Genomic DNA, 9,880 nt, shown 5'->3' with positions numbered 1-9,880 from the left:
TGGGCGCGGTTCCATCATACGGCGTCCCCGCAAAACGACGGTGGAGAGGTTTCGTAATTGCGGTTCTCGGTCTCGTCATTCTCTCTATGCTCGTCCCTCTCGTCTTCTTGCTCGGTCTCCACAACGGTTTTCACTCTTCCGGTACTCTTTCTTTTCTCACTTGATCTCGCGTTAATTCACTGAGATCTATCGTTTTCTCACTCTCAATTCAATTACACACTCTTCGTTTTTATCACATTCTGCATACACAACAGATCCGCATCAATCACACATCTTATTTCATTCGTAATCGTGTTTCACGTTATTCGCAATTAATATATCCTCTAGATCCAACGTTTTCGTTGTTCTGCACACGAAACTGTATCGCCACTAGTTAATCGAGATTTTTTTTTGTTCATTATATTGCTTCAAGCTGATAGCAGTTTGAATTTGAATCGTTTAATTTTGCTGCTTCTCGAAGATCTGTGAATTATTTGTCAATGTGATTTAACGCATCGCTTCCTCTTTCTTATTTTAAAAAAGGAAAGTTCAATGCACGTATGCTTATACGTTCGATCAATGATGGATTAATAATTATATAATTTAATTCAATTTAAGTTCTGTGATAAATGTCTGTTTTCCGCTATTTTATTTATTATTTATAATTTAATGCAAATAAAAACAGTTATAATTGTATACAACTATGTGTATTTGTAGTGTATAAAATAGAATTCAATACTTTGTCTCTTGCTTTGGATGTATTTATGTATATTTATTAGGAGTAATAATGAATGTACCATTTATGAGTTGAATTTCCTTGCTCGCAAAATACAATGTGCAAACATTATGAATTTATGAAAAATGCTATTTGTTACGAAGGAATCTTGCGTGAAGCTTGCGCAATTTAGGTGTCGTTTCTGATTGCATTTTTGTTTAGTAACTTCCGTGTATTATGCCAAATACTGTTCTGATTGGCTATTCGATTTTGGTAATGTGTTCACGCTAAATAGCATTGCACTTTACTTATGTATTTTTTGTAAATTGTTTTTTTCCTTACACTTGGTCTCCGTTTGTCTTTATGTGTTTGCAGGATATATATATGAACAGAGAAGTACTCCTTCTGTAAGCATTTGATTCAAATGCATCTGTCAACCTGTCACAGTTCTTCCAACTTAATGTAGAATTATCATGTTGACTTTGTTGTTTTTTTGCTCACCTTCTTTTGTGTTATTTTCCAAATCAGAGTCAGAAAGGTCTTGAAAGATACGATCGACATGATGAGAAACAGTCTGAGGTATGGTGGTTTAGTCCCAGGCTATTTTAAATTAAGGCCTCTTTTTCTTCTAGTGATCTTCTGCAGAACATTGTTTTTCATGGTAACCTCACTGTTTTAGTTGTAGTCTAGAGTTACGGTTATGCTAATTGACATTTTTTAAGTAGTCAAATGTGATGAACTACTGGGCCCTATGATATGGGTAATCCGGGATGGAAAATACCTTTAGGCCCAGCTTCTAGAAGAGTTCAGAAAGAGCAGGAATAAAATTCAGTTAGTATCCTCCCTGAAATTAAGGGAGTTTCTGTTATAAGTAGGAAGGGGGGGAGAGGGCATTCAGATAGTTGTTAGACAAACAGTTAGGAGAAGAAATTCTCTGGTTAGGAGTTCATAAAACTCTGGTTTATGCATTTCATTTTCTGCTTTCCTTCATTGTAAGAGCTTGAAACTCATCAATTTCAGTCAATAAAGTTCTGTTTTCATACCTCAAAAGTGTGAGTTCTATAATTAATGGGTGAATACTTTCTTATTTTCAATTGTCATGCACCAGTATTGATGGATATTCTCAAAGCAAAGAAAATGGGTAAACAATTAATCCTTTTATTAGGTTATCAGTAATAAACTCCAAAAGGAGCACGTGGTTTGTGTATGAACCCAACATTTCACAAACCTAAATCTTACCCCCCAAAGCCCTGAATTAATGTCTTTTTCATAAATTTCTTTTGCAGGGAGAAAAATCAAGTCATGTGCAGGATTTGATCACAAAGTTTGAACCAACTCTTCCCAAGGTTCTCTGCATAATACTCTGGTGGTTAATTTTTATACTTATTTAGAAATTTCTTTGATCAAAGATTTGATATAAATGTCCTTAAGTCCTAGCTCAACTGGCAAATGTCAATATTGCTAGGCTGGACGTCTTTGTTCTGGGTTCGAGTTCGAGTTCAGGACTTCGGAGTTGTGTGAGTTAATTATGGTGGAATTTACCATCTCTTCTAAGACAAAAAACAAAGATTTGATATAAATAACCTATTATCTCGTCTGTGTATTCTCATGTAATCAAAAGGAAAATTCGACGTAGATCATGTTTCTGTAATTGTCATCGTTGTAAGGTTTTTTTGGGTTTTGTGTCGGCCTTAATATCTCATCCTTGTAAGTTACAGAGTTTTCTGGTTTTTATCACAGTACAAATAAATTTGTTCGAAAAAAATTGGGGAAGCACAGGTAAAAGGAGGACACGGAATCCTCCAGTACAGAAAAGGAAAGAAACATAAGAAAACTAGTAGAATATAAATATAAATATATACAATACATTAAAAGCTGCTCAATTCTCATAGTATGTTTGAAATGGAAGCTACTTTTAAACAGCCAATAGAAGAACGCCATGTAGCCTTTCCTATCTCCTAGTTGACACTTCAGAGGTATCAAGGTAATAATCCTATCCTAACTAACCAAGCACTCCAAAGGACTGCATAAAGTGCACATTACAGCAAAATATTTGTCTCGCCGATTTTGGCCAAGCCTTTGTATCTAACCATTAGAAACTGTTGCAAAGTAGGACACATCCAAGACTGACCAAAATCCTCAAATAAATTGTTCCATAAAAAGTATCCCTTTACATTGCAAAAACTGCTAGTGCACCAGTTCTTAAATCTTACAAACTGCTTGTTCAAGATGGACAAGTTGTGAGATTGGGGTATATATGTATTGATTTGTCAAAAATTATAAGATTCATAAGATCAAGGTAAATAAGAATCCTCCTCCTTACACATGGAACTGAAGGGGTTGGGGACACTGCATCATATGCATCTAGATTATTTGTGGCAATACTATTAATTATCAATAATAATTTTGCATGTCAGGATGTTCTGGATAGTTATGCTCGAGGAGACAAGAATGGCACCGTCAGTAGGGGTGCCAGTGACGAGAAACATAAAGGTGTGCTTCTACCGATTCAATATTATATGTTCTCATGATACCTTATTCGAAACCGTTTCCTTTTTTCTGTTTTTAATTTTAAATCATTTTCAGGTGTCAAGGCGCCACCTAATCCTGTTCCGCAGCCACCTCCAGCTTTTAATGTACGAATATATTACTGTCATTTGTTGAAATCTTTGTTGAACACATAATTGCTCAGAATAGTATAATTCAAGGCACTGACTGAGACTTATGTATACTATAAATCTCAGTAAGTAGAACCTTGTATAACTAGTATAATCCTTATCTTATAACATTCACAGCACACTAACATAAAAATCTATTCCAAAAAAAGTACCAACATAAAAATGAAATTCTAACTCCCCCCTCGAATAGTTGATCAGCTAGCAGAAAACATAGAGATGTAATACAACTCCTCCCATTTCAATGAGTGGTGCTGTCAACCATGAACTATAACTGAATTGAAGCCCAGAATAGTCTTGGGTTTGTATCTTTCTTAAACTATTGTGCTCTAAAGAACCCAAATTTGCAAATAACTACAATACAATCATCAAAGAAATAAAAAATCAAACAAGTGCTCCCAGAATCTGTTGTACTACCAAACCAACTGGGTCCGGATCATAGCTTGTGAACTAGTAAAACCATGACTCTCCAGCCTTAAGAAACCACCAATCATATTCAAAGCCTCTACACCTGACCGTAAACAGTGCATTCAATGAGACTCTTGATCATACTAGAAACTCCAAGATAAAGGCAGAAAATCACTTTTGCTGGTCTGTAAAAATTTATCAATCACAAAGGGGATAGAAATCAATAAGCTCTGAACATTAAATCCGTTTATTTCTGCGCCATAGTGTTCTCTGTGGATTCAGTAGTAGCTTTACAAAGCAATATCAGGAAAGTGGCGAACTGGGTGTTGCACCATTAGTGATGGTAAAAAGAACCCCTTAATTAAAATAAAACTCTAAGGAGATGGCAAGACATCATAGTTGTAATAAAAAAAGTCCCATAATTGAGAACCATGTGCTGTGCAGTGGAAGGGAGGACATGGTCTTGATGAAAACTGGCTGTACTGCTCTTACACCGTGTTGAAAGTTGAATCACATCATTGAATGATCACTAAGGATAGTTCAATTCGTAACACTTACTGAGACTCCCAATTTATACTGATTATATAGGTCACCTGCTAAAGTCGTTCAACTAGTATGCCAGCCAAATAACACCCACAGTCTCTCGGTGTTATAACAAGTTATATAACTTTGTACTTTCCAGCAGACTTCTTTAAAAGCTATTTTATATATTATTGTTCATGTAGCTACTTGAAGTGATTCAAATTCTGTAACAGAATCCTAAAGTTGATCGTATTGAACAAGTCGCCCACCCTAAAACAAATTCTCCTGATGAAAATGGAAAGTCGTGCGAGCTAACATATGGTAGTTATTGTCTGTGGCAACAAGAACATAAAGAAGTTATGAAAGATGCCATGGTTAAGAAATTGAAAGACCAACTATTTGTGGCCAGAGCTTATTATCCTAGCATTGCAAAACTCCCAGCGCAGGACAAACTATCTCGCCAACTAAAACAGAATATTCAAGAGCTGGAGCATGTGCTCAGTGAATCCTCTACAGATGCTGATCTTCCACCACTGTAAGCTGATATCATATGATATTTCTTTTGTCCCCTTGTTCAGTTGTTTCAGTTGCTTTCTACTTGAGCAGTTGTTGATATCTAATCATTTTTCTGTGAACATAAGCTCACCTTCAATAAAGTAGTGTTGTAAAAAAATGTTGCTTTTTTCTTTTCCAGTTTTCTTATTTGCTTGCAGATCTGGCTTTTGGTAATTTTCTTGGATCCAAATGTTATGTTTTCAGACATTACAGTCCTTAATGTAGTTTAATCAGTTTATTTTGTAAAACAACTAAATGACTTGTATTATTTTTATTAGCTTCTATTCTACTTGAGTACTTGTTTATAGCACCATTTATGGTTCCCTAGACAGTTGTTTGGGCTAATAGGTTATACTGCAAAGCATAGCCTTATCTTTCTTTCTTGTCTCAACTTTGTTCTATCTTGGGATTTAAGATCTCCTTTTTGTTGTTTGACCTCAAACCCAATGCTATTGCTGTGACCCTTGACTTTCAGACCTGTTATGACTCATGAACCAACTCTTCAAAAGCTTAGGTTGTTAGGTGTTGGCCCATGAATTTTTTATTACATCTTTTAACATGCCCTCTCATGCAAAAGCACTTTTTCTCATTTGAGTTAAGTTTATAAGAAATTTTACAAGGTATTCAAAATCATTTTATAGGGTTGAGACTAAATCAGAGAATATGGAAATTGCAATAGCCAAAGCTAAATCAGTCCCCGTGGTTTGCGACAATGTTGATAAGAAATTGAGACAAATATATGATCTGACTGAGGATGAAGCTGAATTCCACATGAAACAGAGTGCATTTCTATATAGACTTAATGTTCAGACGATGCCAAAGAGTTTTCACTGCCTGGCACTGAAACTAACTGTTGAATATTTCAAATCTTCACATAATGAAGAAGAGGCCGATTCAGAAAAGTTTGAAGATTCTTCATTGCACCATTATGTTATTTTCTCTAATAATGTGCTTGCAGCATCAGTGGTTATTAATTCCACTGTAACTCATGCAAAAGTATGCTTTGCTTCTAGTCATGCACCAGTGTATTAATAGAGGTTGAATTTTAGCAGCAATTTTAATAATTTCACTTGTTGCTGCACAATATTTCAGGTAAGTCGGAATCAGGTTTTTCATGTGTTGTCTGATGGACAAAATTATTATGCAATGAAGCTCTGGTTTAGGAGGAACAATTATAGGGAAGCTGCTGTTCAAGTGTTAAATGTTGAGCATCTTGAGATGGATAGCCTAAAAGACAATCCATTACAACTTTCCTTGCCTGAGGAGTTTCGTGTTTCATTTCGCAGTTATGATAATCCATCCATGGGCCAGTTTAGAACAGAATATGTTTCAATTTTTTCTCATTCACACTATTTACTTCCTGATATATTCAGCAAATTGAAGAAAGTTGTGGTTCTGGATGATGATATTGTTATTCAGCAAGACTTGTCAGCCCTTTGGAACCTAGACATGGGAGAAAAAGTTAATGGTGCAGTGCAATTCTGCTCAGTAAGGCTGGGTCAGCTTAAAAGTTATTTGGGTGAGAAAAGTTTTGGTCAGAATTCCTGTGCTTGGATGTCGGGGTTGAACGTAATTGACCTAGTGAGGTGGAGAGAGCTTGGTCTTACTAAAACTTACAAAAGGTTGATAAAAGAGGTAAGTGGCTAAAATCCCTAGATCTGCATTGCAATATTTTTGGAAAATATATTATTGGATAAGGCAGTCCTGAAAATAATATTGTTAAATACAGAGAGGTTTCGAATTGGGCTGAGCTCAATGCATTGGTCTGAATAATCCAACAAAATATTAGCCCGGCCTAATTTGTGATGGCCCCTAACAGAATTATCAAGGGACTGTTTGTTTGTGAAATGATTTATATTTTCATTCTTAATTAAAAAAGACCGACTTATTTTCATTTTGTTTTCTATTTTCAAGTTATGTATGTACAGAAAACAGTGAAAACATTTTTTATATGTTGTTTTCATTTCACTGTTTCTTACATCACTTTGAAAAAAGGGCGGTCTTTTTTCAATTAAAGGTGGAAACTAAAATGTATTTGCAAATATCCAATGGAGCCAGTCTCTATTTTTTAAGTGAAATCAAATGTCATTTTAAAACAAGCATCTATGTCTTTTAAATTGAAATCTTTCGAAACAAATTAATTAAATAAATCATTTAGTAAATATTTTAAACTCTAGTTATAAGAATAAAAGAAGGAGCACACCCCAAATAAGACTGGGAGCTGGACTAACAATTTATTGAACCAAATTAAATTCTGGTACAAATGCACTAGGCCAGCCTGATTTAACACTAGTTACAAATAGTAGCATAGTTAATTTGTGTACAGGAATAGTTGGTCATTAAATATTCATGTAAGTTAATGCATGTAAATATCTTGTCTATACATACACCTCTGCAGAGCGGTATCCAACTTAAGCAATTCATAACCACTTAATGAAACCTGCTTAGTTTGTTGTCCACACATGGATTTCTTATTTGGCCATTCCCTGTTGGTTTCTTTCTGTTGTTTATTCTTTACTTATTTGGATTTTTTTGGAAGAGTCGGGAGTATTCTTTACAATTTTATAGCTAAGTTGTCTTTACATTTAGATGGGTCATATCCTGCATGAAAAGCATAGCAAATATAAAATTACCTAAAGAGTTATGTTTGTTACCTTCTATGATGTTATTATGTAGTTGAGCGCACAAAAAGGATCCACTGCAACAGCTGCATGGCCTGCAAGCTTGCTCACATTTGAGAATAAAATATATCCACTCAATGAGTCGTGGGTGCAATCTGGATTGGGTCATGCTTACAAAATTGATTCTAACTCTATTAAAACAGCTCCGGTACTACACTACAATGGAAAAATGAAACCCTGGCTTGATCTAGGAATTCCAAATTACAAGAGCTATTGGAAGAAGTTTCTGAACAAAGAGGATCAGCTCTTGAGTGAGTGCAATGTGAATTCATAGTAAGTAAGTTATGGGTGAGCTTTTAAGAAGCAACAAGAAGATGCCTGTGCTACGGGTGCTCAATTTTTCGATCTAATTTTTCGAAGCGGTTTTGTGGAAGAAGCAATAGGGTTGATGAGGTTAACACACCTGTTATAAAATTAATCAGTCAATAAGGAACCTGGAAACTTCACTGCATTTCCGGCAAAAGCATTAAGAAATATGAGTACCCTCACAGTTTTCAAGATAGCTAATTGGTGTTGAGGTTTTCCCCACTGAGTAATTGGTTGGCAGTACGAAGAGTTATGCATGAGCAAAGGCAGTATAACTCAAATATAAACAGTCAAATTGTTTGTTTTCAAGATTTTATTATGCTTCTTGATGTAAATTATTCATAGCTGAGAAACAAGTAGAATGATTCCTTCTAGTTTTTTGGATTTATAATTTGCGCGAAGTTTGTTATTGTTTGATGACAAAATGTTATCCAACAGCTATATAAACAAACAAAAAAAAACAATTTTGTCCTCTAGCAATACTTAATACTATTCACTAAATGTATTTTCGTTCATTTTTTGTTGTACTGATATTAGACCTGTGCCATGCACTGGAGTGGTGGTCTTAGGCCACAAATTTCAATGTATTCATTTATGAACATGTAATACTATTTAGATTTTATCATACAAATATCAAGATTTGGTGTAACATTGGATGGAGTTCACATTCTCTAAAGTTAGCAATTGATTAATAAATTAATGGCGGTTATTATAGATATATCAAAATAAATCATTAATTTGTTAAGATTTGTCGTTAGCTTATTTGGGATGACCTTTGTCGATTGGCAAACTACACTGACGAACCTAGGGTGGTGTCTGATGACTTTAACACCCTTTACGGTGATCATGAGAGGAAAGGTGAGACCCGTAAGATTCAAGCTTGCAATCTTCTTGAGGCTGGCTTCCAAGGTAGCCCCTTCACTTAGAAGTATAGGTCTCCTTTTAAAAGGTTAGATCATATCTTATCAATATGCAATGGAGGGTTTTCAGAGTGCTTTTGTTCTTCATTTCTCCTTTTTTAAATCAGATCATAGAGATGTTCTGATGCAAACAAAAAGGAAGCGTAATATTATATATGCCCTTTCAAAATTTTAGGTTCCTAAATGTCTCATGAGGATTTTCCTAATTTGATGGTTCAATTTTGGTCCCCTCAATCGACTTGGGAAATCAAATTGTTCAATTCAAAAAAAAAAAAGTCAAGATTTGGAATATAAATGTGTTTGGAAATAGCTTTGTTAGAAAGGGCGAGATGATTAGGTGTTTGGAAGTGGTGGTTAATACTTTGATTAATAATTCTACCCTTGGTGTTGAAAATGCACAAATGAGAATGTGAAATCAATAAGACCAGTTGTAGCTCATGAAGAGTTCTTCCTTTGGTTTCAGAAGTCACACTCCAATTGGATCTCTTAGGGAGAAAACTGAGTTTTTTTTTTCTAAATAGCTCTAAGAGTTATGATTCTAATTACATGAATGATACTCAATTTAATTGGTTGTGATCTTATTCGAGATAAGAAGAACCTTTGGGTCAAAGTAACTTGGTTTACGTATCAGTAAGACAAGGATACAATCCCTCATATTCCAGCTAGTTGGACTACGTCTAATCTTTGGAAAGGTATCAACAAGATGTGAAACGAGATCTAGAATAATACTTTCTAGAAAATTGGAAATGGGACAAACATTAATGTTTGAAATGATGTATGGTTCCCAAAGTTGGCGAAGCTTGCTGAGTTTCAAGTTCATGAGCCAATGACTTTTGAAGAATCTCTATGTGTTGTTGATTTGACCAATAATCATAGAGTGTTGGATTTTATCCAGATAGTCCATCTTCATTTCAAAATGAAGATGTTCGTGTATGCTTGAATCATATTGTTCTACCCTAAATTACAAAGGGACGAATAATGTTGTTTAGGCTAAGACAAAAGATTGTTATCTTGACTAGTACTTTTGCTTATGTGTCTAAACATGCTAGAGAGACAAATTGGCTTCTCGAAAATTTGGAAGTGTTATGGCCAAAAAAAGAGTTCAATTACATCTTTGAA

The 9,880-nt window shown here is 34.9% G+C and overlaps 1 protein-coding gene across 1 annotated transcript; it reads left to right on the top strand.

Annotated features, from left to right (window-relative positions):
- The first annotated feature begins 6 nt into the window (after nucleotides 1-6).
- On the top strand, nucleotides 7-8,492 carry LOC101497487 (probable galacturonosyltransferase 7). Its single transcript, XM_004492575.4, has 10 exons — nucleotides 7-141; nucleotides 1,070-1,101; nucleotides 1,223-1,273; nucleotides 1,981-2,040; nucleotides 3,112-3,187; nucleotides 3,281-3,330; nucleotides 4,533-4,834; nucleotides 5,496-5,850; nucleotides 5,947-6,489; nucleotides 7,531-8,492. The coding sequence occupies exons 1-10, from the start codon at nucleotides 87-89 to the stop codon at nucleotides 7,807-7,809; spliced, it is 1,803 nt and encodes a 600-aa protein (XP_004492632.2). The 5' UTR covers nucleotides 7-86; the 3' UTR covers nucleotides 7,810-8,492.
- The last annotated feature ends 1,388 nt before the right edge of the window (nucleotides 8,493-9,880 follow it).

The sequence above is a fragment of the Cicer arietinum genome, chromosome 3 (assembly GCF_000331145.2).
Source record: "Cicer arietinum cultivar CDC Frontier isolate Library 1 chromosome 3, Cicar.CDCFrontier_v2.0, whole genome shotgun sequence".
Lineage (NCBI taxonomy): Eukaryota > Viridiplantae > Streptophyta > Magnoliopsida > Fabales > Fabaceae > Cicer > Cicer arietinum.
The sequence above is the reverse complement of the archived record's forward strand: the minus strand, read 5'-3'. Positions and strand labels throughout refer to the sequence as shown.